Source organism: Callorhinus ursinus, unplaced genomic scaffold (assembly GCF_003265705.2).
Source record: "Callorhinus ursinus isolate GAN/ISIS: 27379988/994484 unplaced genomic scaffold, GSC_fseal_2.0 scaffold81, whole genome shotgun sequence".
Lineage (NCBI taxonomy): Eukaryota > Metazoa > Chordata > Mammalia > Carnivora > Otariidae > Callorhinus > Callorhinus ursinus.
In genome coordinates, this window is record NW_027397143.1 from 2,653,328 (window position 1) to 2,680,555 (window position 27,228).

Below are 27,228 nucleotides of genomic sequence, written 5' to 3' on the forward strand. Positions count from 1 at the left end.
GTTTGTCCTTCTTGACAGTTTGCATAAATCATCCCCGGTCCTTTTTTTTTTTTTTTTAAAGATTTTATTTGAGAGAGAGAGACTGCGGGAGCAAGGACCAGCAAGGGGGGGGGGGGGGGGGGGAGAGCCAAACACCCCCCCCCCCCCCCCCGCCCCGCTGAGCAAGAAGCCTGATGCGGGGTTTGATCCCAGGACCCTAAGATCATGACCTAAGCCAAAGGCAGACACTTCACCGACTGAGCCTCCCAGGTGCCCCCCCACCCTAGTCCTATTTAAAAGCTAATTGGGGAGTCCCCTTTACAGTGGCCAAGAGGTCCAGGGGAGAAGGGTTCACGTAACGTGTGTCCGTGTTGGTAACCGAGTTTCAGTTCACAGGTCGTCTTCAAAGTCCTCACCAGTTTCAAAGAGGTTACACAGTCGCACGAGTGGGGGCTCTTGTAACCTTGTGACCACGGTCCTACCCTTTGCCAGAGGACCAGTGTCCTGTGGCTGTCCGGGGGGCTTTCCGCAGGGCCTCTGGGACCCCGATGTGAGAGTGTGTGTGGGCCAGGGAAGCTTGGGTGCACTGAGGGGCCTGCTGGGGTGCCCTTCCCTTGGGGTCCCCTGCTCAGCCAGTGCTGCCCCGGCTGGCTTGGGGTCTCTGTACAGAGGTACTGGGGGCTCTGTGTCCACACATGGGCCATTTCCAGGCAGCAGAAGGAAGCGGTCCCACTTGGATGACGTGGCTCTTAGCTGTGGGGCCGGACATGGAGGACCCCCCTGAGGAACAGAAAGCTCCCCGGTGCCCCCATCCTTGTGGCTGCCACCTTCTGTGACCTTCCCGGCCAGGCCAACATGGTCCTGCAATGGAAGCGAGAGAAGAGAACTGTGTCCTGGCAGGACCAAGGGATGGCAGGGAAGGTCCCCCTGCCCACCCTGCTGCTGCCCCCTCTCCACCTCGGAGCTCCCACACTTCTCGCTCTCTGTTCCACCTACTGCCCTGCTCTCAGGCTGGCAGACTAGGGACCTGCTTTCATCTGGTTTTATTCAACACGGTACTAGAAGTCTATCACAGCAATCAGACAAGGAAAAGAAATAAAAGGCATCCAAATTGGTAAGGAAGAAGTAAAACTGTCCCTATTTACAGCTGACATGATACTTTACATAGAAAACCCTAAAGACTCTACCTAAAAACTATTAGAAATGATAAATTCAGTAAAGTTACAAAATGAATATATAGAAATCTGTTGTGTTTCTATGCACTAATAATAAGAGCAAAAACAAAAAAAAAAACCACCCCAAAACCAGAAAGGGACGCCTGGGTAGCTCAGTTGTTAGGCCATCTGCCTTTGGCTCAGGTCATGATCCCGGGGTCCTGGGATCGAGCCCAGTGTCAGGATCCCTGCTCAGCAGGGAGTCTACTACTTCCTCTCCCCACCCTTGCTTGTGCTCTCTCTTGCCTCTCTCAAATAAAATCTTTTTTTTTTTTAAATAATAAAATACATAGGAATAAATGTAACCAAGGAGGTGAGAGGCCTATACTCTGAAAACTGTAAGACACTGATGAAAGAAACTGAGAGGACACAAACAAATGGAAAGATAAACCATGCTCATGGATTGGAAGGATCAATACTGTTAAAATGTCTATACTACCCTAAGCAATCTATGAAATTCAATGCAATCCACATGAAAATACCAATAGAATTTTGCACAGAACTAGAACAAATAATCCTTGAATTTTAATGGAATCCAAAAGACCCTCAATCGCAAAAGCAAATTTGCGAAAGAAAAAACCTGGAGGTATAATCCCAGATTTCAAGATATACTACAAAGGTATTGTAATCAAAACAGTATGGTACTGGCACAAAAACAGACACCTAGATCAATGGAACGTAACAGAAAGTTCAGAATTAAACCCATGATTATATGGCCAGGTAATCAAGGACAACGGAAGCAAGAACATAAAATGGGGAAAAGACAGTCTCTCCAATGAAAGGTGGTGAGGAAACTGGACCATTTTCTTAGACTATAAAAAAAAAATGGATTAGAGACCTAAATGTGAGAACTGAAACCATAAAACTCCTAAGAAAAAACATAGCCAGTAAGCTGTTCGACACTGGCCTTGGCAACGTATTTATGGTTATGTCTCCTCAGGCAAGGGAAACAAAAGCAAAAATAAAATACTGGGAGTACATAAAAATAAAAAGCTTTTGCACAGTGAAGGAAGCCATTAGCAAAATGAAAAGGCAACATACTGAATGGAAAAACATATTTACAAATGATGTATCTGAAGGTGGTTAATATCCTTAATATTTAAAGAACTTACAATACAACTCAACACCAAAAACCCAAATAACCCAATCAAAACACAGGCAGAGGACCCAAATAGACATTTTTCCAAAGAAGACATACCAATGGCTAACAGACACATGAAAAGAGGCTCAACATCACTCAGCATCAGGGAAATACACATCAAAACCACAATGGGCTATCACCTCACACCTGTCAGAATGGGTAGTATCAAAAAGATAAGAAATAACAAGTACTGGGGAAGATGTGGAGAAAAGGGAACTCTTGTGCACTGTTGGTGGGAATGTGAACTGGTGCAGCCATTGTGGAAAACTGTATGGAATTTCTTCAAAAAATTAAAAATAGAAAAACCATATGATCCAGTAATTTCGTTACTGGCTGTTTACCCAAGGAAAGCAAAAACACTAGTTTGAAACGATCTATGCATATTTGCTGCAGCATTATTTACAATAGCCAATATATGGAAGCAGCCCAGATGTCCACTGATGGGTGAATGGAAAAAGAAGATGGGGTCTATATCTACATAATGGAATATTACTCAGGCATAAAAAAGGAACTCATAAATACAGAGAACTGCGGGTTGTCCTTGGGAAGGGTACAAGGGGATGGGCAAAATAGATGAAAGGGATTAAGAGGTACAAAGTCCAAAGACATGAAAAATATAGTGTAGGAAATATAGTCAATAATATTATAATGTATGCTGACGGACAAGGACTATCATGTGTGAGCACTGATTCACGTACTGAATTGCCAAATCACTATGTCGTACACCTAAAACCTAATATACCATCGTATGTCAACCATACTTCAATAATAAAAAAAACAAGAGCAGACCCTAGGTGAAGACAGTGCCTTGGTGTGAAAGGACACACCCGGGTAAGTGAAGGTGAAGCTGCGAACAGTTCCTCAGAAGTCTGGGGCAGGTCCCATGTTGGACAGTCTGACAAAGACCTGCCACGCCACGTCAAGGGAGGAGAATGGTGCTGACTCAGAAAAGCCCTACTGGTCAACCTTGGTTGATTCCAAGGCATCAAGCTGTCCTTTTGCCCGGGAGCTCACATCACTGAGATTGAGCATGGCAGGGAAATGGTCAGGCCAGAGAAAGGAGTGGGCTTGTCAGAGCAGACAAAACACTCAGGTAGTAAACAGTACTGTGTGTGTTTCATGGTTACCGGGACCAGAAGAGAAACACTTCAATCACTCAATCACTGACCTTCTGGGGCTCCAATGTAACCTCAGAATCACCTAGGTTCTGGACATCGGGGCTGTGTGGAGGCCAGACTGTGCTCTGGCTGCATTTCCTGGTGGAGAGAAAGCACTGTCAAGAATCCAGTCCCATCACCACACTGGCAGTCACCCCAGCACAGGTAGGGACCTTGTCCTCCCATACAGCTTCCCACCCAGGTGGCCACTCAGCTTCTGCTCCACTGCCGCAGGCTGCCCGACAACATCCAAGGCAGGCTGCTTCTCTGCCCCAAGCTCGTAGTTGCTAGAAAGCTCTTATTTTGAATTGGAATCTACCGCCCAATGTCACTTGCCCTGTAGGGGCCACCCTGGATCTAGAGAAGGTAATGTCTCAGAAGACTCTCTAAAATGCAGAGTAAGTCTAGAGAAGAGACCTACAAAAGGTCAGGTCTTCGCGGCTGCAGGCAACAAGTTCCCAGAACCGCCAGCTACTCCGGCCACACTTCACTTTGTGTGCAGTCACAAGGTGCCCGTGCTGGCATCCCACTCAACCCTGACTGCTGCATGACAGCACCTGGCACCCGGCAAGGCCAAGGAGGGCTTGGTGGTGCGGGTACCTGCCGGCCAGCGCCGCCCAAGCTGCTCCCGCGCTGCTGAGCACGAGAGGGTGCTTGTTGCTCCCCCCTGGCCGGGAGGCACCGTGCAGGTGGGGCAATGGCTGCATTGGTGACTGGCTCCGCACCTTTTTCTAGGCAGACCTGTGTTGAAGGGAGGCTCTGGCTTCTCTGTCCTGGACAAGGGCAGTCTCTCGAAACACACTCCTCTTTCTATCCCCAGCTCTTTTGAGTCTCTTTCCAGATACTTCAGCCAGCGGTTCTCTGAGGACTGAGGTTTTTCCTACAGGATTGGGAAGTAAGTTTATTCTCAGACCCACATCCGCCCTGGTACCAGGAAAGGCATTTTGCCGGGTGGAGGGGGGACTGGGGAGACGGATGTCCTGAGGCACCACTGGGGACCGTGAACACTGGCACAGAGCTGGGGAAAGCTGCTGGACACAACTCATCAAGGAACTTTCCAAATGTCCACGCTCCCTGACCTAGGGGTTCCAAAGGAAGGCAAAGGCACAAAGATGCTCAACAAAGTGAGGTAAGTCATAGCGAATACTCCCTGTAGCAAAAATCTGGAACTAATCTACGTGCCCAATCATCATGGGATAAATATTGGGACCACCACTATATTCTGTAGATACGGGCATCACTGCAAACTCTACAGCAATGCAAGAACGGCATGAGTGAAAACTCTGGGGTGCAAACCGGGACTTGTCATAATCGTGATGATGTAATATGGAGTCCCTCAGTGGACAAAATTGAACGTAGAGTGCCAACCATGTGAGAGCTGCTGTGTAAAGTGGTGTATGAGCAATGCTCCCATTTACAACACAAATATGAGGAGCCGGGAAAGGGAGGACACTGCCAACGCGCTTCTATGAGCAGAGGCGGGCTCTGTCCTCAGCTGGGCGGGGAGCCTCAGACAGCTGCTTGCACTCCCCCAGCCCTGGCAGGACACAGTGTACCACGTACCCACGGCACCTTGGACATACCCACGGTGTTACCTCAAGTTCCGACACACACCACCCTCCCAACATGGTCTGAGCACCTACGTTACTGGGCACCGGGGCAGAAAACTGGATGGGAGCCCCGCCGGGAGGCTTGGTCTGGAGAATGGGAACCTGAAAGCCAGGTACTCTGCCAGAGCATCCTTTCCCTAGCTGAGGTGTGCCCAGAGCGTGACGGGGCCAAGGCAAGAAACACGGGGAGGTAAGTTCAAGCTAAGTTCAGAGGAATTCTCCCAGCCAGAGACAATGCCCTTTTCAGAGTCCTGTAATTAGTGCTATGCATGGCTGTCTCCAGCCTCACAAAAGGGTTGGGTTTACTCCTTTTTGCGTTCCCTGCAGCTTTAAGCCAAGTGTCCATAATCGATCGTGTGTGCTGCACAAAAGACCAACAAATGAATAAATGGAACCCCCTCTGGGACACACTTACCTGCACACTCCCACGCTCAGCCTGCCTGGGCCCCGCATTTTCCTCTTCATCATTTCCGGGTTCTCCCAGAGACCTTGGTGAAAGATTGTACTTGTGTCCTTAGTGAAATGACCAGGGAGACAGAGGGCAAGGAGATGGGGACAGCCGAATGTGAATACTTGACAATGGCTATCAAGGAATGCTCTAGGGATCTTAGGATCTTATATCTGTTGTTCTGATGTAATCTGGGGATCTTCAAACAGTTCAGAAGAGCCTGCGAGGGGGGACGATTTGTTGTTCAGATTTAGGCTGGTCAAGCCCTCCATCAATGGGAATGGTGACACAGGGCAGAAGGGGCTGACTCTTCACCTAGACAGACCCGTCTTTGCATCCTGGCTTTGCCAATGACTGGCTGTCACTGTCACAGTGTGACTTTGGGTTCATCAACGTACCCCAGTTCCCTCACCCACAAATGGTGACAAGACGGCGTGGGTGACTATGAAGATGAAAGAGATGACGTGTGCCCGTGCCTTGCTGAGGCCCTGGGATATGGACAGAGTAACATCGGCTGAAGCCTTGTAGCACAGGGTCCCTCTCATCAGCACTGGCGAGGTCACCACTGCAGTTACACAAGTCCTTAGAGTTCTACCTCAACTCTTGCGAGAGAGGAGAGGCATTGTGTGTGTCACAGTGACTTTTGCCAGCCTCCCTGCGGCAGCAGGGCTCTCTTGCCACATGAAGAAGTGTGGGGGGCCAGGGCCTCCATGGCCTCTACTGGGACTGACTGGCCATGAGAACACGTACCATGCGAGGGCTGGAGGTTGGTGCAAAGCCACGCCCACCTGCGTCCAAAAGGGTGGTTACATTGCACCATCAAATGGGGATTCTCTCTAGTGAGCAACCGGATGTGGGCATCTATTCTTCAGTTTCTTCCTCCATATGTAGAAGTCATCGATCCTCACAGGTCGATTATAAAGAGGCAATGAGGGCATGCACGTGCAACACCTACCCGGCCACGTGGTTGATAATCTCGCATTCACTTGGGCGGTGTCCTACCAGCTACGGACCAGAACTGTGCTCACCGTTCTGATTCAGGAACTCAACTCCATCAATAAAGGACAGCTTGCAATAGTCTGAAGATACCAGTCTGTCTTCTTGCTTTTAAAGTTACCACTGAGAAGTTGGGCATCTGCTGTTCCTTTGTAGGTGATCTCTCTTCTCTCCAGCTACTTTTCAGCTCTTCCCTTTGTCTTCTGTGTTCTGTGATTTCATTATGTTGCTGTGTCTAAGGGCAGATTTTTTTAACCTTCAAAATTAATTTAAGGTATGAAATACACTAAAATTTAAGTGTATAGTTAGATGAGCTTTGATAAATGATATCTTTGAAACTATCATCCAGTCAACATCTAGAAAAAAAATTTTAATTGAGATATAATGGACAAGATGTGGAAAATTTTCATCACCCCTAAAAGTTCTCATATGTGTCTTTAGAGGCAATTCTCCTCTGCCCCAGAAAACCCCTGATCCCTACAGCATGTAGTCTTTTGTGTCTGGCTTCTCTCACTTAGCAGTGTTTTTGAGATTTGCCCATGTTGTTTTCAATGTTGTAGCACTCCACTGCATGAACATATCACAGTTGGTTTATCCATTTACCTTCTGATTTATCTGTATGTCTAGCCTTTAACCAATATCTCATTGTCTCAATTACTGCAGCATTATAGTAGATCTTGAAATCAGGCTGTAGAAGTCCTCCAGCTCTGTTCTTTTCAAAACTGTCTTGGTAATTCTAGGTACCTGTATTCCTATATAAATTTTAGGATCCGTTTGTCAATTTCTACCCCCCCCAAAAAAAGCCCACTGGAATTTTGATTTCGATTAGGTTGTCTCTACTGACTTTGGATAACCTTAAATCCTCATGATACTGAGTTTTCCAATGCATGAACGTGTTATATCTCTTCATTAATTTAGCTCTTCTTTCTCTCAGCAATGTTTTGTAGTTTTTACTGAATAGATCTTGCACTTTTTTGTTGCATTTATCCCTAAGTATCTAATTTTTTGATGCTGTTCTAAATGGTATTTGATTTAAAAAATCATTTCCAATTGCTCATAGCATTTATATAGAAATAATTTAATTCTGTATGTTGACTTTTTTAGAATTTATTTATATAAAGGGGAGAGAGCAGCAGACTGCCCACTGAGCATGGAGCCCTATGCGGGCTCAATTCCAGGACCCTGAGATCATGACCTGAGCTGAAATCAAATGCTTAACCGACTGAACCACCCATGCACCCCTGTACGTTGACTTTGTATCCTTGTGATCTTGGTAGAATATTAGCTCTAGTAGCATTTGTATAGGCCGGTTACGATTTCCTATATACACAACCATGTTGTTTGCAAATAAAATAACTTTATCCAGTTTGAGATTTATTGTTTCCTAAATCTAAGAATGTAAGCCTTTGATTCTGGAAAATGCTCTGGTCTTTTCTCTTCAAATATTGCCTTTGCCCCACTTTCTTTAGCCTCTCTTGCTGGAACTCTTCCCTGTAGCTTCCATGTTTCTCAACTCACATTTTCCATGTTTTTATTTCTGTGTTGCATTGTAAATACTTTCTTCAGATTTAACTTCCATTTCACTGATTCTCTCTTCAGCTACATTTAATGCTTAACCTGTCCACTGAATTTTTACTTTCAATGATTATGTTTTTCATTTCTATAAACTCTTTTTGGTTCATTAAACCTACCTGGTCATTTTTAAAAGTCCTTTACTTTTTTTTTTTTTGTACTCTACCCCCAGTGTGGGGCTTGAATTCATGACCCTGAGATCAAGAGTTGCATGCTGTACTGATTGAGCCAGCCGGGTGGCCTGAAGTCCTTTGCTTTTTAAATTATCAACCCTCTCTTTTATCTCATTAAATGTATTAAATATACATTTTGTACTCTAAAGTCTTTGTGTATCTCACTTTTCTGTTCTGTTGTCTTTTGCTCAGGGTGACATATCTCCTTGAGTGTTTAATGATTTTTAACTCTGAGTAGATGCTTCTTGGAACTTTATCTGTGGAAATTCTCTCAGGCCTGGGTTGAAGATGTATGCTCCAGAGGAGCTGCATTTACCTTTGCTTCCTTGGACAGTTTAAAAATAAATTCTCAGCTTGAGGCTTTTCACACAGTGCATGTAAAAGGCTGAAAAGCCATGTGACAGCTTTCTTGTGTTTATAAAACCCTAGAGAGAGAGTTCCCTTCCTTAGCCAATGCCAAGGTCAACATGCTTCCTGCTGCAGAGAGCGTGCATTTCTAATTCATTTGTTCATCCACCTGAGGGTGTAGTATTTTGGGGACTCCGCTTTCTGTGGCAGTCTCCTACTGACCCTCCCACACTGATCAGGCCCTAGGTCTTGTCTTTGTCTCCCACACCCTTCCCAGCCATCTAAATGGAAGCTCTGGAGCAGCTTACTCTCTGGATTTTGGCTTTTGCTTTATTTTTGACTTCTGATATTTTGTTGACTTCCTTGCCATCTCATTAGTGTACTCAAAATACTATAGTTAGCATTTTTAGTTATTTTTAGTGGGAAGACTGTTCAGAGGAACTAATCACCATATGGAAATCTAAGGGATTTCTCCATCTTCTACTTCTACTAACCACTCAAGGGGAACACAGGGCAAGACAAGATAACCATGCCCTTCTCAAACAACTGTACCTGGGTGACATCTCTGAAATCTGTCCGTGCAGCAGATTTAATTTTTGGACATGGCGTCTACAGTCAGCACCAGAGCCCTCACCATAAGTCTGAAAAACAAAAAACAGTAAGTTTAAAAAGTGTTGACAAAAATGCTGAGAAACAGATCCATTAGTGATGTACCTCAGGAAGGGGAACCGCTGTCCTTTGCAAGGCCAGAAGCACCATGCAGAAATCCTGATGACTGACCACTGTTTCTGGAGTAATTTATTTACAAACTAACAGTCTCAGGGACTAATAGTTCTTGGCTATCTGGCTGTCCTTCTAGCACTCAGAACTCTACATATCAAAGACACACTCAGCCCCAAGCCCCACACTAAATGGTTAATGAATGTGAATAAGAAATGTGGAAGAGAGCTAACAGGAACCACCAATTAACACACAATAGGATACTTAGTATTGACTGATGATCAAAGGAACATAAAATAAAACAAAGTACTTTTTTTTTTTTCACTTAGCAGTGGCTTATTTGTCTAACAATATTTATCACACACCTATTATGTGCCAGGCCCCTGAACCAGGTAAGGACAATACAGAAGTGGACAAAAATCACTGTCACCGTGGAGTGTACATTCTAGTGAACACCAGAGTGTACATTCTATATGTTATATAAACATAGAACTATGTGGCCATCAGAGGATGAGAAGTACCACCCAGGGAAATAAGGCAATGAAAGGTGTAGAGTGGGGACAGAGTAGTCTATTTTATATAGGGTTTTCAGGGAATAGATCACTAAGGTGACATCTGAGCACAAAACAGGAAGATAGGAGGGCCGAAGCCATGTAGATACCTGGGGGAAAGCATCTGGCAGAAGCAATGAAACAGACATGAGAGCAAGGACACTGAGCCTGGCATTTTGGGGGAACTGTAAGGAGGCCACATGGCTAGAGCTGAGTGGTCTGGGGGAAAATGGTACAAGATGAGGTGTGAGTGTAGTTCCAACCACAGGCAGTCAGCCTCATGGGCACGAGACCTGTTCTGTTGCTGCCATCTTGAAAACATTTTTTTATTTTTTATTTGAAATTCTTAATAATCTTACCTTTGAACTTGTGTTGTGTAAGTCAAGTCTGATGGGACAATGGGTCATGTCTGTAAGCAGGGATATACACACTATACATGCCCATTGTTCCTTGCTGCACCATTTGCATACAGCATGCTCAATGACCCAGGAGCACAGGATTCCAGTGGACTCACAAAACAAGTGCGATTGTTCACTGAGAGTTGGAGTGTAGACGTTAAGTGTTTGTCGTCTACACCTGAGTAGAGGCACCCACAGCCTGAGAGGCCAGGCTTTCCACAGAACAAGAGCTTGCTTCAGATGCAGACAAAAGGCAAGGGTGTTCTAAACATACACGAACAACCAAGGAACTCTATCATATCTTTTTTTATTCCTGTTAATTGCCTAGAAGAGCTGATCACTTATACTGAAAACAATGACCCAGAAGGAAAAGGCAAGGCAGGGAGACCCCTGTTCCTTTCCCTTCCAGTCCTTCCTTACGCATCAGGGAGCTGATGGGGGATAGTGTGGGGAGAGAGAGTGCATATTAATAAGTAGAAAAAAGTTGAGCTAATTTTGTGCAGCATTTCCACTGTCCTGGTAAAAATGAAATACACAGGCATGTATGAGCTCCAAAATATAAGTAGGGCAATTTGGATGATCCTGCATATATAGTAAATGTTCTTGTATTATTCTGCATATGGACTAAACGCTCTTTGCATTTTAAACTGGTGTTGCACAATACCAATGGTAAAATTCATGCTAATAATTTAAAATAAATTGTTTTTTAACTTAGGAAGACATTCCACAGTAAATAAAAAACATTATGAGAAGTCAAGAGAGACCAGGAAAGAAAGGAAAAACTTAGTATTTTAGTACTTTTCACAGCTTTTTTTCCTGTTTTTGAACAAGGGGCCTCCCATTTTCATTTTGTACCAGGCACACTTGGCCCTGTCTATAGGACCAGGGATTTTGCTCTAACCTGGAAGGTTGGGGAGAGTGGCTTGGCCCTGCACACGTTGAAGCAGGACCTCAGGCTGTGGTGCTGAGGGCAGGCTGTAGGGCAGTGACAGGGCAGGTGGCAGGAGGCTGCTGCAAACAGTGGTGTGGCTCAGACCATTGAGTAACAAATGGTCAGTCTGGGTGCATCCTCAAAGGAGAGCTGACAAAATTTGCTGATGGACTGAAGAATGTTTAAACAAACAAAAAAAAGGAGTCATGGATGACTCCTAGGTTTCTGGCCCAAACAATTAACAAGGGACTTGGCACATATGCGACCAGGAGGACTGTGGGAGAGCAGGTGGGTGGGGGGAGGCGAGGCCTTCTGTTTGGAAAGGGGGGTTCTGGATGCCTGTCAGAGAACCAGTAGAGAGCTCAATGGGCGGTTCAGGGCTGGGCCTGGGGCCTGAGACAGACATCCCAGAACTGTCAGATGATCTCCGCTCAGACCACTAAGAGAGTGAGGCCAACAAACTGAGCACCAGAACAATTCTCATGTTTCGAAGTTGGCAAGACAGGAAAAAGCTAGCCAAGAGGACTGAACCCAGCCAGAAAGACAGCAGGAGAACCAGGAGTGGGGTGACTGGAAGTCCAAGTGAACACAGCGTTTGAGGGGGAGGAAATGACAAACTGTAACAGACACTGCCGACAGGTCAAGTCCCTGGAGGCCTGAGAACTCCCTACTGTTTTTAGCAAATGGAAAGCACCACTGACTTTGACAGGAGCCATTTTACTGCACTGTGGGGAATAAAAGCCCAGCTGGGGCAAGTTCAAGTGAGAATGGGAGAGAGGAACTGAAAAACGGAACGACAACGCTTTGCAAGACGTTACTTGACATCTGGCATAAATGGCAGGCTGTATGCTCGCCAGCACGGCAGGGACCACAGCCAAACGCTAATATCCTTCTCTCCTCCTCTGGGCACAAACTGGATGACGTTTTCTAGTCTTCCCTGCGGTTGGGGGTGGCCATGAGACAACATTCTTTCTAATGGGATGTGAGCCATTTCCAGACCTGACCCTTAAAAGCCTCCTGTGTAGCTCCTTCTTGCTCTTACCCTTCAGTGGCTGCAGGCAGCAGGAGACAGGCCTCGGGGAGTAACAGAACCTCCAGATGAAGGGGGCCTGGGTCCCTGAATGACTGCACCAAGGATGGCCGCCCTGTGGATCTCAATCCCTCCCAGGACTGATACAAGAGCAAGAGAGATGATCTGTATTGTGTGAGGCTACCACCATTTTGTTGTCTATTTGTCACTGTGGGCTAGCCTATCGTAAGCCAGGCACCACTGCACATGCATGGAAGTGCGAGAGGAAAGCGCAGCCCCCTCCTGGAGAGTTTAGAAATATATGCTGACATGGAAAACAAGCAGCAGTCACTAGCTCACGAGCCAGCTCCTTGTCCTCGGAAACCCTATCTCGGGGTGGGCCTCAGCAGCTATACTGCTGACCAATGATGAGATCCTCCCTACTCCCACCATCCCAGTTGGCTCGACCAGATGTGGACATCTGGGTCAACAGGGCCAATCAGATCGCTTCTCCCAGTTTCTTAATTGGGACTCAGCTATTTTAGTTGGCTTGAAGTGAGAGTCTGTGCTCTGTGGGTGGAGTCTGTGACTATGAACTATCTGGGGAGAGAGAGAGGAAGGGAAGGACAGGCAGGAAGAGGGGAAGGAAGATGTAGGGAGAACCTGGGTGCAGGGAAAGAAGGGGAAGAAAAAATGATGCATTGTCCGCAGCTTTGCAGTTCTCGGGGCTGGTCCTTCAAGGGCTCAGGGATGAAACTCCCCCCTTGCATTCCCCAAGATACCCCATTACCTTGCCAGTACCTTTTTTTTTTTTTTAATTTTGTTGAAGCCATTTTGAAGTGTTCCCCCCCTCCCCCCCCCCACGATTTGCAACTAAAAGAACCTTGGCCAAAAGATTACTTTGAAACAGCAATTTAACTTCTAGGAATTTGTCCTAAGGAAATAATTGGCCTAGTGAAGAAAGAGGTCTTTGTAGGAAGCTGCACTGCAGAGTTGTTTGTAACAATGAAAACGAAAACTGACCTAAATGCCAGTCACTGTGGGACTGGTCATTCTTGATTCAACAAATCTTTATTGGGCAAGCACTTACTGTGCCAGGCACTGTGCTACGTGAGAGGGTGTATCAGTGAACAAACCAGGCAAAGCTTCTGCTCTCATGGATCTTCCATGAGATAAATGATACTCATGTAAACACACTCGGATAGAGTATCTAATTCAGGATAATGAGAAGAGCTAGGGGAAGCCCCAACAATGAGCACAGAGGCCGTCAGGGTGCAGCATGTCTGCATTGTTTCAGGGTATGAAAGGAAAGGCCTTATGGCTGAAGGAGGAGAACGAGGAGCTGAGGTGGGAGAAGTGGCATCAAGGGCCAGAGAAGGTGAACGAGGGGCTCACTGAGGCAAAGGGTGCAGGACAGTTTGTGGTAGTAAAGAGATGAGGCGGAACAACAGGTACCCACTCGAAAAGAACTGAAGTGGCCTCAATAAGGGCTTTGCCCCTGAGCTTCCTTCAGTCCATACACTCTCTATCAAGTGTCTCCTGATGGCCTCCACTTCCTGAGCCCACCTCGCCCACATGCTGCAAGCAGCAACACGCACCCACACGCACCCACCTGGCTGGGTCTGACTGCCTGGTCATCACCTTACAGGCCCTGCATTTTCCTTGCATTTGCTCAGTCTAGTTTTAAGTGACCTGCTTAAGCATGCATCAGTTTCTCTTCTAAGTGAAACACATCTGTGAGGGCAAGAATGACAAAGCTTTGCCTTCCCTTGTTTCTTCTGTGCCTGCACATAGAAAGTCCTCAATAAATACTTGCTGACTGAATAAACAATGAAGGTAACTTTCCAGCCACTGCTCCATCCATTTCACTTCCTGAAGGAACAGGAACCCAGGGGGCAAAAGTTCTAGATCTAGGGAACTCGTTCCCAATACTGGAATGCTGGGACTCCAGAGAAACACGCTTCTGCAGGGCTGTTAGATGCCCTGTTTCTCAGGACTCACCCGCAAAAATGACTGCTTCTCTCCACAAGCTTTGCATGTCCACTTGAGACTCTTTTTCTCCTACAATGAAATTCCAGAAATTTGGCTTAAATGGTTATTTAAAACAGGTGGCACTGAATCAAAAATAATGATTTTAAAAGATCAATGGAGAAGCATAGAAGTCTAAAAACAAGCAACATGTATGTAAAAAACCTAGTATATTGTAAAGGTGGCATTTTAGGAGGACAAAAACAGACTACTATATGGTGCTGGGAAAACTGGCTGTCCATATGAAACAAAGTCAAGTAGATCTCTACTACTTCCACAACATTTAATTTTGATTCTTGATAAATTTAACTAGATGGGTTCTCTCTTAACACGAAAAAATACCTTACATTCAGCTCTAAAACTGGAAAATCACTACCAGCACACCCATGAAAATCAAGAAGCAGCCAAAAATCCCCATTACTATTCAACTATTGTTATTTTTCTGCCAATGGAATCGGAAAAGAAAAAGTAATAAGAGGTATGAAAACTGGAGAGAAGGAAAAAAATTATTATAGATTTTTTTTTTTTTTACCGGAAAACTCAAGAAAATCAAATGCAAAACTACTAAAAACAGTAAGACAATTTAATATAGCGGGGCTGAGTACAAAGTTAATATAGCTTCAGAAGTTAATAGAGCCTTTATATAAGCAAATACCTAGTTAGAAAAGGTAATGGGAAAGTGCATTTAAAACAGCAACAAAGAAAGTGTTATCAAAGGACACAAAGTTGCTTAAAAAAAATGGAATGAAGTAGCATGCTTAACATCAAAAAGATGCCTGGGTTGATTTATCAAAATTAATATGAGTGGGGCGCCTGGGTGGCTCAGTTGGTTAAGCGACTGCCCTCGGCTCAGGTCATGATCTTGGAGTCCCGGGATCGAGTCCCGCATCAGGCTCCCTGCTCGGCGGGGAGTCTGCTTCTCCCTCTGACCCTCTTCCCTCTTGTGCTCTCTATCTCTCTTCTCTCTCTATCAAATAAATAAATAAAATCTTTAAAAAAAAAAAATTAATATGAGTATGATCATAATACAAAAACCATCAGTTTTTTTGGTGAAGTACCCAAAAGGATTCTAAGGGCAGCAGCACCTAAAGCACCTACTACAAATTTATGTGGGCATATACTACGATTCAGCACTTCTAATTCTCTAGTATCCAACTTCAAACACCGTAAAAATCTGCTTTTTTTGGGTATATCTGCAAGTAAGAAATGCACTTATTTAAAAAAGAGGTCTGGAAGGACACACACTAACTGGCTAGCTCTGGGGGTCTGGAGTCTGGAGAGAGACAGTATGGGCTAATAGGATCTTTGCAATCAGACAGCCCTGGACCTGCCATTTATTATTAGACCACTTGACTTCTCTGGATTTCTGTATTCTCATCTCTGTAAAATGAGAATGATGGATACCTAATCCAGAGGTTGCTGAAATTACATGGGATGTTTGAAATTGTCACATCTGCAATTACTGTTAACTCTTTTCTCCCTTTAGTTTCAAATCACTTTTCATAGTTGAAAATGACCATGAGTGCATACTACATTACAGATGTGTAATGATTAAAAAATGGAAATGATATCCATTTAATCTCAACTCCTAAAACACAGTCCAAAAAATGAAGTAAAAACAATGTCTGAGCCCCCAAATAGCCCTTACGGTCTCAGTAAGCTTACAGGTGCATACTCAGCATCTGACTTTTTTTTAAACATTCATTTTGAAGAAGTTGGATGTTACCCTTTTCAGGGCACAGCAGATAAGCAGGTAACTAGAGGGAAGAGAGAACTGTCAGAAGTAGATTCGCTCGACGGCACTGTTAGGTGACATCAAGCAGAAAGATGAAACGTAACCCAGGGTAACAGGTTAAGTGACTTCCCCTATCTTGCGTCTTGAAAGTCAGGGAAGCAGTACGTTTTGGAAATACCGATTATCCTGTTTAAAACACTCCATGCACGGGTTTACCGTCAGAGGAACCGTCCCTCATCACGAGGATGGAGACACCGCAGAGCGAAGGGGTGGGCAGCAAGGCACGCCCAGTCGTGTCTGTTTTAAAAACTGTCATCTCCCTAGTAGTTAAATTAAGAAAGAGCCCCTTTGGGAGAGGCTATCCTCAACCTGCTTTTCCCAACTATCTGCAAGAAGTCACGAGGCCGCCTCCGCAGAAACCATTCTCCCTGGTTTCTACGAATCTTCTAACTACCATGCCAAAAACTTATATGAAGAGATATCAAAACCCAGCCCTCAGGGCCAGTCAACGTCACGAGTCCGGGCGTCAGGGAGACCCAAGCAACCGCACGAGACGGCGCCCGCGCCTGGGGGCGAGGCACCGGCAGGAGGCCCGACCCCCCCCCCGGCCCCGCCAAATCCTGCCCGCCCTCCCCGCGCCCGGAGAAGGGGGAGGCCGGTGCCCACCCCACCTGGTGCGCCTGGAAGAGGCGACAGCGGCAGCACCGCAGCACCCGAACCCGCTGTGAGGGCGCCATTGCGGACACCGTCGCCGCTGCGCATGCGCGCTGTGCTCCTGTCCGCCCCGGCTTAGCCTCCCGCACGCGTTCCCGGTCCTCCAGACCCCGGCGCCGCCTCGCGTGCGCGTGCGCTCTGCGCTTCGGCCCGCCCCCGCTCCGCCCCGTCCCACCGAGGCGTTCGGGCCTCTCTAGCCCGCCGAGCGTCTCGGCGGTCCGTTGGGGGTACCTGTGGCTGTGACTGGGGAGCTCAGGGGCATTGTTGGGGTTTGCGTCAGCCAGGTCACCGACTTGCTGTCTGGACGGGGCCGGCCCCCGTCTCTTCCTAAGCCCGTGTCTCCTCTGGGGCTCGCTGGGAAAATTGAAGTTGCAAGGGCGGGTCGTCCAGCCGCGACTCCGGGTCCGGCCTTTGTCCGCGCCGTTCCCTCTGCTGCTTCTAGTCGCAGACAGGGAGCGGGAGCGGGAGCGGGAGGGCCCCTCCCCGCTCCTGCCTAGCCCCTGCGGCTCGGGGTTGGAATTTACGGGACCTCTGGGCGGAGGCGGCCTTTGGTAACCTTTGAGCCTGAACCCCGAGGGCCGCGGCACCCAGGATCCCGGGAGAGTGGCTCCCAGGCCCACGCTTCCCGGAGACGAGAAGCTGCTGTGAACGGAAGCAGCCGCCCCGAGGAAGCCCCACCGCGACCCACTCTGGAAGGTTGGAGTGGCAGGACCCCTTCTGTCCCAGCCGCTCTGGGACGGACCCTAACGCCAGCCCCCCGTGCCCATAACATAAACCATCGTGTTAGAATTACAACACCGGATCCCGACAAGGATGTGGCGAGAGGAATCCTTGCCGGATTCTGGTAGAAGGGTAAGATGGAAAAACCATTAGGGAAGACGATCTGGCAATTACCCCTACACTAAGAAATAATCTGACTCACCCAGATGTATTATTTGTGTACGAGTGTTCAGTGACGTATAATAGGAAAATGGAAATAGACGTGCTAAAGAATGGTTGCTTACTGTAACTCAAAATGGACCATCATGCAGGTCCATTACAGAGAATCTGAGTTCGACGTGCAAATGCCGGCATGTGTATTGATGGAAAGCAGAGAACAAAGAGTACGTAATTTCAGTTAGGTAAAACCAGGCATTATTTATTTCCAGGAGCGGGGTAGAGGGTTTACGGTTATAGAGGATTTAAAATTGTTTATATTTTCCAAATTTTGCACAGTAGCCTATATGAGAAGAAAATTAGTTTAAAAAATTATGTTTGAGGGGCTGGCTCCTGGGTGGCTCAGTCGGTTAAGCATCTGACGTCTGCTCAGATCATGATCCTGGGGTCCTGGGATCCAGCCCTCCTTCTCCTGCGCCCCCCCCCCCATGCTCGCTTTCTTGTGGCTCTCTCAAATAAATAAAATCTTAAAAGAAAATGTCTGAGAGGCTGGATTTACAAACGGACCGTGGCCAGGCCACATATGACAACCTTTATAGCAACCAACGCCCAATGCCCCCAAGCCAACCTACAACCTCTAGAGCAGACAGGACTTGGTCAATAACTGCCCATTTCCCTATATTCTGCACTTCCCTTTTCATCTCAGGACCAACCAGAGAAAGCCAGTTACGCTCCTCACACCAACACAAAAGACACCCTTCTAAGGTAACTAACCAGCATCCACTTCCAGGCCAACAGCCTCTAATCAGAGCACACCTTAAGCCTTCCCTTGTTTTCACGCTAAGGCTTTCCCACTCCTCTACCTTTGAGTCTCTGCCAAATGCAAGGGATGATGGCTGACTCCTTTTCTATAGCAAGCTCCAGATACATAGTCCCTGTTCTCATTTGGGTGGTCTTTGTTTACTTCCATGTGTTTGAGTTATTGTGGCTGAAAGCAGAAGGCATCTGAAAAGAATGTTTTATGCTTAATGAAAAGAGCAGAATAAAAATGCCGGAATGACTCAGTTGGTGAAGCAGTGAAGCTATGATTCTTGATTTCGGCTCAGGTCATGATCTTCGGGGTTGTGAGATCCAGTGAGAGCAGAGTCCGCTTGAGATTCTTTCTCTCCTGCTCCCCCTGCCCCTCCCCCCCCATGTGCATGCACTCTCTCTCTCTCTGAAATCTTAAAATTTTTTCGTATGTGGTATGGGTTCAGGTTTGAAAAAGATATAGAAAAAAATAAACACAAAAATACTGAGTAATCTTAAATATTGAGAAAATTGTTTTTCTACTTTTCTGTATTTTTCCCTTTCTGCAATAAATATGTAATCTTTAAAAATTCATATACTTTTCTTGGGAATTATAGAATTGACTTGGTTTGGCACAACACCACTTGGTAAGCAGTTTTCAAATATTACGTTTACTTACAGAAGAAAAATATTTTTAAAGCTTTACTTGAATTATCCATTTATTTTTTAGTGTTACTGTCCTGGTTATTTTGAATGTCACTGCAGGTTGAATGATTAATAGATGAAAGTACTGTTGTACATTTTTGTATATTATTTTATCATATGAAAGGCTAGATTCCTGTTTTATATTCTTCTGTTTAATTTCTTTGGCATATTCTCACATTTAGACTTCTACATGATATATAATATACTTATCCAAATTTCACAGTATTTAAATCTAATTGATTACGATTTAAGACTTAAAACTGCCAACTTGGTGGGATTTTTATGTATATCTTTACTTAGTTTCATTATGGCCAAGAATATGGTCTTTCTGATACGAACCCTTTGAAATTACTTTATGGCAAAGCATGTGGTCAGTTTGTGTAAATACTAGGAAGGAAATTACATTGATCAATGACATTTTTTTGTTAAGAAAGCAGTTATTCAGTTTCCTTGTTGTTTTGCTGCATTTACTGAGATGGGACCCAGCAGTTGTGAACAAGGTAAAATCATTTAAAAAACCAGCCACAAAACCTATAGATAGAAAGTAGATTAGCGGTTGCTTGGGGCTGGGGGTGGGAACAGTGATTGGCTGCACAGGGGTAGGAGGGTGAAGGAAGTATTCTAAAATTGCATTGTGGTGATAGTCGCACAACTCTGTAAATTTACTCAAAATCACTGAATTATAACTCAAAACGAGTGAATTTTATGGCATGTAAATTATGCCTCAATAAAGCTATTAAATTAAAAAACAACAAAAACAGGGGCACCTGGGTGGCTCAGTTGGTTAAGTATCTGACTTTTGATCTCAGCTAGGGTCTTGATCGCAGGGTCGTGAGTTCAAGCCCTACACTGGGCTCCAGGCTGGGCAGGGAGCCTACTTACATACACACACACGCACGCACGCACGCACGGCGCGCGCAAAAACCCCCAGATGTATCTCTCTCTCTTTTTTTTTTTTAAGATTAATTTATTTGTCAGAGAGAGAGAGTGTGTGAGCAGGGGGAACTGCAGGTAGAGGGAGAAGCAGGCTCCCCGTCGAGCAAGGAGCCCGAAGTGGGGCTTGATCCCAGGACCCTGGGATCATGACCTGAGCCGAAGGAAGATGCTTAACCGACTGAGCCACCCAGGTGCCCCTCAGATTTATCTTTCAGTAGAAGAGCTGCCCCATATGATAGGGGTGGGGAGAGGGGCGAACGCTAGACACTAATGATCAGCTCTTGCTACAAAGCTAGGGGGTGCTCATGGCTCAGTCTGTCACCTGGCCCCACAGCAACTTACTGAACCCCAGTGCTTGCTGCAGCCCAAGCCCAGGCCCACACATGCACCCACTAGACCCAGGCTGTTTATACCTGAGGTGTTTGGGACTCTCCCTCGGCAGAGGTCAGCCCAAGCCCTACTGGGTCTGCATCAGTACTTTCTGTGCCCTCATTCTCCCTGGGGGCCTTGAAGCCCCACCCCTGTGGGGGTCTAAGTGCCCAGAACCTCTGGAATATGGCCTGGGCCCCCACCCGCCTGGGAAGAAGCCAGAAGCCCAAGCAGTAGCTGAGGCCACATTAAGGCTCTGTACACAGTATGGTATTGAGTTTCTTTTGGGGGTTTATTAAGGCATTGAGCACAGTGTGATTTTCAGCCAACTGAAATGAATATAAGGAAATCTATCAGGACCTGAGGGATGTGCTTTTAAGGTTAATGGTGAGGCTGACGAGCTGAAAGAGCATTTAGAGTATCTGCCACACGGCATCCGCCCCGGTGCACTAGACACTTTCTGCCTGTGTCCCAGCCAGGGGCTCAGGGGCTCCTAGAGAGCACCTTGATGTTCCCACCACCTTGATGCCCAACGGGATCCCCTGCCTGGTGCCAAATGGCAGGAAAGCCCCCCCCCCCCCGCTGGAGTGGAAGGTGCCTGACCACTGAACGGGGCACAGAGGCGTTGGGCAAGCAGGCCAGACGGACAGCCTCTGACAGGACACAGGGACCGAGGCGGGTCCCACCAGGCAGGCAGGAAGAGGGGGCTGGGAGCCTCTGTCTGGGCCCAGCTGGGGCTGTTCAGCCTTTTTTTCCATTTACAACTCACTGCACCTGGGGAGAACAGGAGGGGTGCGTCCTGAGGGAGAAAACAGAACAGGAGGGAGGAGGGTGCGGGAAGCAGAGACAGGCCAGGTCCCCGTCAACCTGAAACTCCAGACTGTTCAAGGTCACTGGAGGCGCTGAACTGTCTCTCCACCTTCTTTTGGTCCTTGATCTTGAGTCCAATGTCCACCCTCTTCTCAAAGAAGTTCACCAGAACGGACTCTGTCAGGATGGAGGCCAAGATCTGCTCGAAGGAGATGCACCAGTCTGTGTCGATGGTGCCCCCGCCGCGGGTGGGGGCCGGCGGGCTGCGGGCCTCCGCGCCCACGAGCACCGTGTCGTCAGCCAGGTCCTCGCACTGCAGGGAGCCCGTGCTGACCACCGAGTAGGAGGACATGGACATGTCGTCTTTGGTTTCATCGTCGGACAGCAGCTGCGAGGGGGAGCCCCGGCCCTCGCCACCGCCCCCGTCACCCACCGCCTGGCTCTCCTGGGGCGCCTTCCCGAGGTGGGTGTCTCCCCCCGCTTTGGCCTGGGGGTCACCCGCAGCTGGAGGCTGAAGCTCCGGGGCTGGGTCCTGTGCAGGGTCAGGGGCTGGTGGCTCGTCGTCCTCGGGGGCACCAGCCCTGGGCGTCCTGCCTGGCTGGGCGGAGAACTTCTTCCCCACCTCGCCGATGCGGAGCAGCAGGCTGGCCACCGTGGCGATGGCGTGGTACAAGTCCTGCTCCATGGGCTCCTCACTGAACATATTGTACAGCGTCTTGCACAGCTCAATGAACTGCTCCTTTTCAGGGAGACACAGGGAAAGGGCGGGGAGACGGTGAAAGATGGTCAGACTGGCCTGGGACCAGCCAGACTGCCAGTGCTGGGTTGTCCTGTTCGTGGTCTCCAGACCTGTGCCTTGCCGTGCCCATTTCACAGACTGGGACAGGGAGGCGCAGAGAGGGAAAGCGACGTGACCAGTATCACACAGCCTTAGAAGAGCTTTCTCTTCCAGCTGCCTTTCTTTCAGCACAGACAGTGCTGGGAGCCTCTCCGTCTCTACCGCCATGCTGCTGGCGGAGCCAGACCGATTCTATACCACTTTCCAGACCCAGGGGCTAACAAGGACTTCTTCCGTATGTTTTGGAATTGCCTTGAGTTTTTCATCTTTGACCAGGATGGAGGGTGAGGACAAAGCAAGCACAGCCTGGGTCCGTTGAGGGGATGGGGAGGTCTGACACCACACTCAGGCCTCCTGCCTTGCTCCATGGAGCACCCCGTTCTTCAGGATGCAGGTGAGAGGTGCCCAGACCGCAGGTGCCCCTCTGGGCAGGGCAGGGCTGTGGTCAGGCTGCGGCCCCGGCGCCGAGACCCTTGGCAAGATGCCGGGCTCCCGACCCAGAGGCCGGCGACTGAACAAGGGGTGGTGGGTGGAACAGGCCTGCATGGGCACGGCACCTGGGAGGGGCCTGGGAGGAACAGGGGCGCTGGGGGGCTGTCTCGTAAAAGGGGTTGTGTGGGTGTGTGCCAGAGGCTCACCTTCCCTACTGCTTCTCTGGTGCATGGATACTGATGGAATGTGAACAAGTCATCGCCAGCAAACACCACCCAGGATAAGGCCCCAAAACAACTGGCCTCCTGTCCTTCTGGAATCGTCCCTGACTACTGTCTGACGACCAGGTGCAGGAGGTAGGCAGGCGAATTCCCACCCTCCAACAGGCACTGGGAGGGAGGGTGGGGAACCGCTGGATGGGGGAAACCCAGCCTCGGAAGTGTCTGTTGTGGGCTCTGAATGGGCCTACCTGGTTCATTTTGGGAAGATCCTTAATCGTCTCCTTCTGAACCTCTTTCTCTTTGGCCCACATGCGAAGGTAGTGCCGATAGTCGGGAGGGCTGGTCCCCTTCTCCTCTGTGAGTTGGGAGGAAAAAAAAATCTGTCAGATTGAGCTGGGGGCCGGTAGCAGGCGGTGAGCAGGTTTCAGTGTTTTCTTTTTCTTTTTTTAATTTTTTATTGTTATGTTAATCACCATATATTACATCATTAGTTTTTGGTGGTTTCAGTGTTTTCTGGCACGGGGTTACCTGGGCCCTTTTATGAAACACCCCGGTGTTTGGGGAGGTGGCGGTGGGAAGAACACTCCACAACACCCGGATGTCTCCCCTGAGCTCTTACGCTAAAGCAAGGCCTGAGCTGACAGAGAGGGCCCAACCTGTCTCCCCCAAGATGGCAAAGGAGGGACGCGGAGGCTGCAGAAAGCAGGTGCCCTGGAATGAGGTGGCAACAGGGTGTGGGGGGGTGGTATTCACAGCTACAAGAGAGTCAGGCCTGGGGCTGATGAGAGTGGCTTTCCCCGGCAGCTGGCTTCCCTGGGTGGGGGCCCCACCCGCAGGGAGGAGCCCCGGGATCTGCATCGGCACCGGGAACAACGGCCTGCCTGTACCTCTTTTTTCTTGGCTGTCGTCATTTCCAGCTCCCTCTTGCTCTTCCTGCCGGAGTGTTTCTGGAAAAGAGAAAGCACACAGGGAACACTCCTGTGTTGCGACTGCAAACCTCGGAGGCCTGTGAGCAGCCAGGTGCCATCTCCCGCAGAAGCAGAAGCCCAAGGCCCGCTCGCCTTCTTCACTTGCTTACGGGGAACCAAGGCGCCGCCAGACCCGCCTTCCTCTCTGCCAAAGGAATACAAGTCTCGGCCCATGCCAGGAAAAAGCCCGAGAACTGGTTTCTCTAGTGTCTGCTGAAAAGGGTCAAACCCAGGGCGGTCCTGATTCTCAATTCAACCGTCCACCAACCACCGCACTGACTGATGAGGAACTGTAGGTACAGGAATTCTGTGCCAGGCACCGTATTTCTTAAAGTGACACATTTGCTGGAGGTGGCCCACACCGTCCCCTGTGGGGCCCATGAATGTGGGGAGCAGCAGGCGGCCCAGCTCTCCCAGACCTGCGGGCCACAACGCCGCCGGGGGACCCTGGTGGGTGGCAGCCTTCCAGCGCTGTTAGCGGTGGCGGGGAGCCTCTCTGAGCTCAGGCTTCTCACTGCAGAGTGGAGGCCCACTGCCAGGGGCTGTGTGCGGTCTGAGGACAGGGCTCTGTAGTACCCCTGGGCTCCGGCCTTAGCTGGAAGCCCCTGGGAAAAGCTGGAAGGGCCTGTGATTTTCCCAGATTCTAAGTGTAACAGAAGACCCATCTGCTTCTTTGGTTTGTGTACCTGAGGCTTCCTATCAAGTTCAAATTAAGCCTTCTGACACCACCAGCAGGCCTGCCTTGGGTATCTGGATACACACTGTGTTTAATTTCTCTTTTGGCTGTGTATTATCCTTGCTGGGTACTATCTGCCAGGAGAACTTACAGGCTGGGGTTTTGGTCAGTTAACCCCAGGCCCGGAATGCCCCATCACTCTGGATCTGATGCCCCCAACGGGCTTTACATGTAGCAAGGAACGCCTTCGAAAAGGCACTCAACAAATGTATCTTTCCTTAAGGGAAGAGTTGGGTAGGCCATGAGGACATTTTCCACCGCCCTCCTCCACCTGTCCGTTTCACACGGTGGCCACGATGGTGTCTGGACTTTCTCCCATGAGTGTAATGATGGAATACTGTTTGCGTGCAGCCAGGGAGCTAAGGCCCCGGTACCGTGCCATGCGTCCTCATTTACTAGCCCCCTCGACAAGCACAGGGGCCGCCCCTCTCCTCCCCAGTAAGCTGCGGCTTGGTCCTGGGTCCTCCTCGGGACTCGTCCACACAGGAGGCGTCCCCAGGACCAAGCGTGTCCAGGCCTCCTGACCATGCGGGGTGGGGGGTGGGGGTGTTAGGCAGACGCAGCCCAGCACAAAGCGGGTGACCCTGACCCCCAGGGACTGACCTTGAGCCTCCCAGGGCAGGAAAAGGTCCAGATCTGAGGCCAGAGGAGATGCTGGGAGAGCAGAGGAGTGGAGGAGAGAGGGAGGGAGAGGCCAAGGTCCAGGAAGGCAGAGACAAGAGAAACAGGAGTGAGAACACCCCGGGGGGGGGGGGCCCTCCCAGAGAGAGGCCATTGCCGTCACCCGTGGCTCCCCAACACAGCACGCTCCCCAAGCCCACCAAGGGCTGCAGGCCGCCCCACAGCACGACGGCCCGGCTGCAAGGCCGGAGGCCCCCGCAGCAGGGTCGGTGGTGCTCACCTTCTGAGGAGCTGTCCTCGGTGAAGTAGTGGGTCGCTTCCAGGGCTGACTCTGCCTCCTCCGGGCTCAGGGCTGTGCTCAGAGGGAAAGGTGAGTGAGGGCAGGCCCGGCTCCCCACATGGCGTGCCCTGCCGCCGGCCAGGGCCCGTGATACGGTGTGGGGTCTGAGTGGTAACGATGATCACGGATCCCGGGTAGTGTTCCTTTCTTGACTTTCATGTTGTGTTTGAGAATGTCACATGTAGCCCATCTAAACACCCGGTCAGTGCAGCTGGGAGTCCAGTGAATGGCCAGCCACCCCCCCCACCGCCCCACTGGTGGGGTGCAGAGCACTCTGGGGACCAGGCCCCTGCGGGCAGCCATGCAGGGACCAGCCACGCACAAGGGACTTGCTCTTCTCACTCTATGCATCTTGGGCATCGTTCCACATTGGGCATCGTTCCACACTGGTACGTTCTTTGTGATTAAGTGGTCCCCAGGGTTTTGGACTCACATGGTTCTGTGGCGGGGGGCGCTTATTCTCCCCACTGTGCGGTCGGGGATGACAGGGGTTGAACAGGTGGCACTTGGGGGAGGTGGCAGGCTGTGGGCTACGGGAGGCAGACACAGGTGGCTCGGGAGTTGGCGAAGGTGGCCCCATGTGCCCTGATCTGGAGGATCCCGGCCCAGTGGGGTCTGCCCAACCCAGGCCTTTCCCTCAGCAGAGTCAGACATGGCCGGCACCAACCTTCCCTGGAGGCATCCCTGAGACCAATGTCCCGTGTTGGATTCCAGGTGAGAATACCTGTGTCAAGGCCTGGGGCTTCCAGTTCTGGCTATACAGAACAACCCCCCAGGAGAGCTTTAAAACTGCATTCCAGGCCAATGAAGTGATGGCCTCTGGGGTGTGCACAGCACCGGTGTTCCAAACACCATTCCACCCACTTGGACGCAGCCGCTGACTCCCTGGTGCAGTTCGTGAACAAGAGCAGGGACCCAGGGTGGCTCCACCCCAGAGCAGAGCGCCCTGGGCTAGAATTCTCACCTGCCTGAGTCTCAGTTTCCCCCTGAAAATGAGGGAAGCTCATCTTGGAGAACTCCCCATGCTGGGCAGACTGAGCGGGGCGCACACAGCGGGGACCCACAGACTATGGGATCTGGCCTGAGGACCAGCTGCCGGTCACCCTTCTCCCCACCCTGTGGCCTCTTAGTGTCCCCAGGAGGCTCAGGCAGAGTGTAGAGAAGCCAAGGGAGAGCAGCCCCTGCTCATGGCTGTACAACAGGGCTACCCAGCCATTCTGAGGGCCTTGGCAGTGCCCCCAGGCTGAGCCTCTGGGGATCAACAGGAGCGGCTTGTGACCTACCTGGGTCCCCCTCAGCCAGGCCGAGTAGCCTGAGACACTCTCTCTCAGGTTATGGCCCCGCCCCAGGGCTCCGGTCTCCTCCTCCTGCTCTGCCAGGATGTGGAGTCCCCCGGGCTGCCTGAGGCTCAACAGCTCACAGAGGCCTGTGCCTTGGGACACTGCAGCCCCCACTCCATACACGAGAGGCCCTTGCTGGTGAGTGGGGGAGGAGGCTCTCACCTGGGGGCAGGTGCAGCTTGTAGAGTGCCTTGAGCTTCTCTGTCAGGTCCCCATGGTACATCCCACCTGCAGAAGGAGGCCAGTGAGGCGGCCTGCCGGCAAGAGGGCACCAAACCCCCTGGCCGGTCCACACTGAAGCCCCTCCCCTGCCCAGCCTGACTCTCCTGGAGAGGTCCTTGGAAGCCCCAGGCCTCCCACTTGCCCCTGAGCTTTGCCCTACTCAGGGTTGGCAGACCCACGCTAAGCAGCCCTGGCCCGGGGGAGGTGAAGTGGAGGGGAGGACCCCACTGGACCCCCACATGTTCCCAGTGGGAAAACTGCCCTTTCCATATCAGGGGTGCTGTTGCAGGGGAAGACTGGC

The 27,228-nt window shown here is 49.6% G+C and overlaps 2 protein-coding genes across 2 annotated transcripts in view; both read right to left on the reverse strand.

The window, feature by feature from the left end:
• Positions 1-41: 41 nt before the first annotated feature.
• MRNIP (MRN complex interacting protein) lies at positions 42-16,817 on the reverse strand. Its single transcript, XM_025862649.2, has 7 exons — positions 16,682-16,817; positions 14,249-14,308; positions 9,191-9,279; positions 5,517-5,589; positions 4,217-4,371; positions 3,503-3,590; positions 42-840 (listed from the first exon to the last, which is right to left on the reverse strand). The coding sequence occupies exons 1-7, from the start codon at positions 16,745-16,747 to the stop codon at positions 370-372; spliced, it is 1,002 nt and encodes a 333-aa protein (XP_025718434.1). The 5' UTR covers positions 16,748-16,817; the 3' UTR covers positions 42-369.
• A 4,156-nt stretch (positions 16,818-20,973) lies between these two features.
• Positions 20,974-27,228, reverse strand: part of TBC1D9B (TBC1 domain family member 9B) — a gene marked incomplete at its 5' end in the record, with an annotated part of 42,031 nt that continues 35,776 nt past the window's right edge. Inside the window, 6 exons of the mRNA XM_025862630.2 lie at positions 20,974-21,948; positions 22,949-23,055; positions 23,588-23,647; positions 25,008-25,058; positions 25,306-25,377; positions 26,868-26,933. Of these exons, the coding sequence (XP_025718415.2) occupies positions 21,262-21,948; positions 22,949-23,055; positions 23,588-23,647; positions 25,008-25,058; positions 25,306-25,377; positions 26,868-26,933 (1,043 nt within the window). The remainder of the gene's footprint in view (positions 21,949-22,948; positions 23,056-23,587; positions 23,648-25,007; positions 25,059-25,305; positions 25,378-26,867; positions 26,934-27,228) is intronic.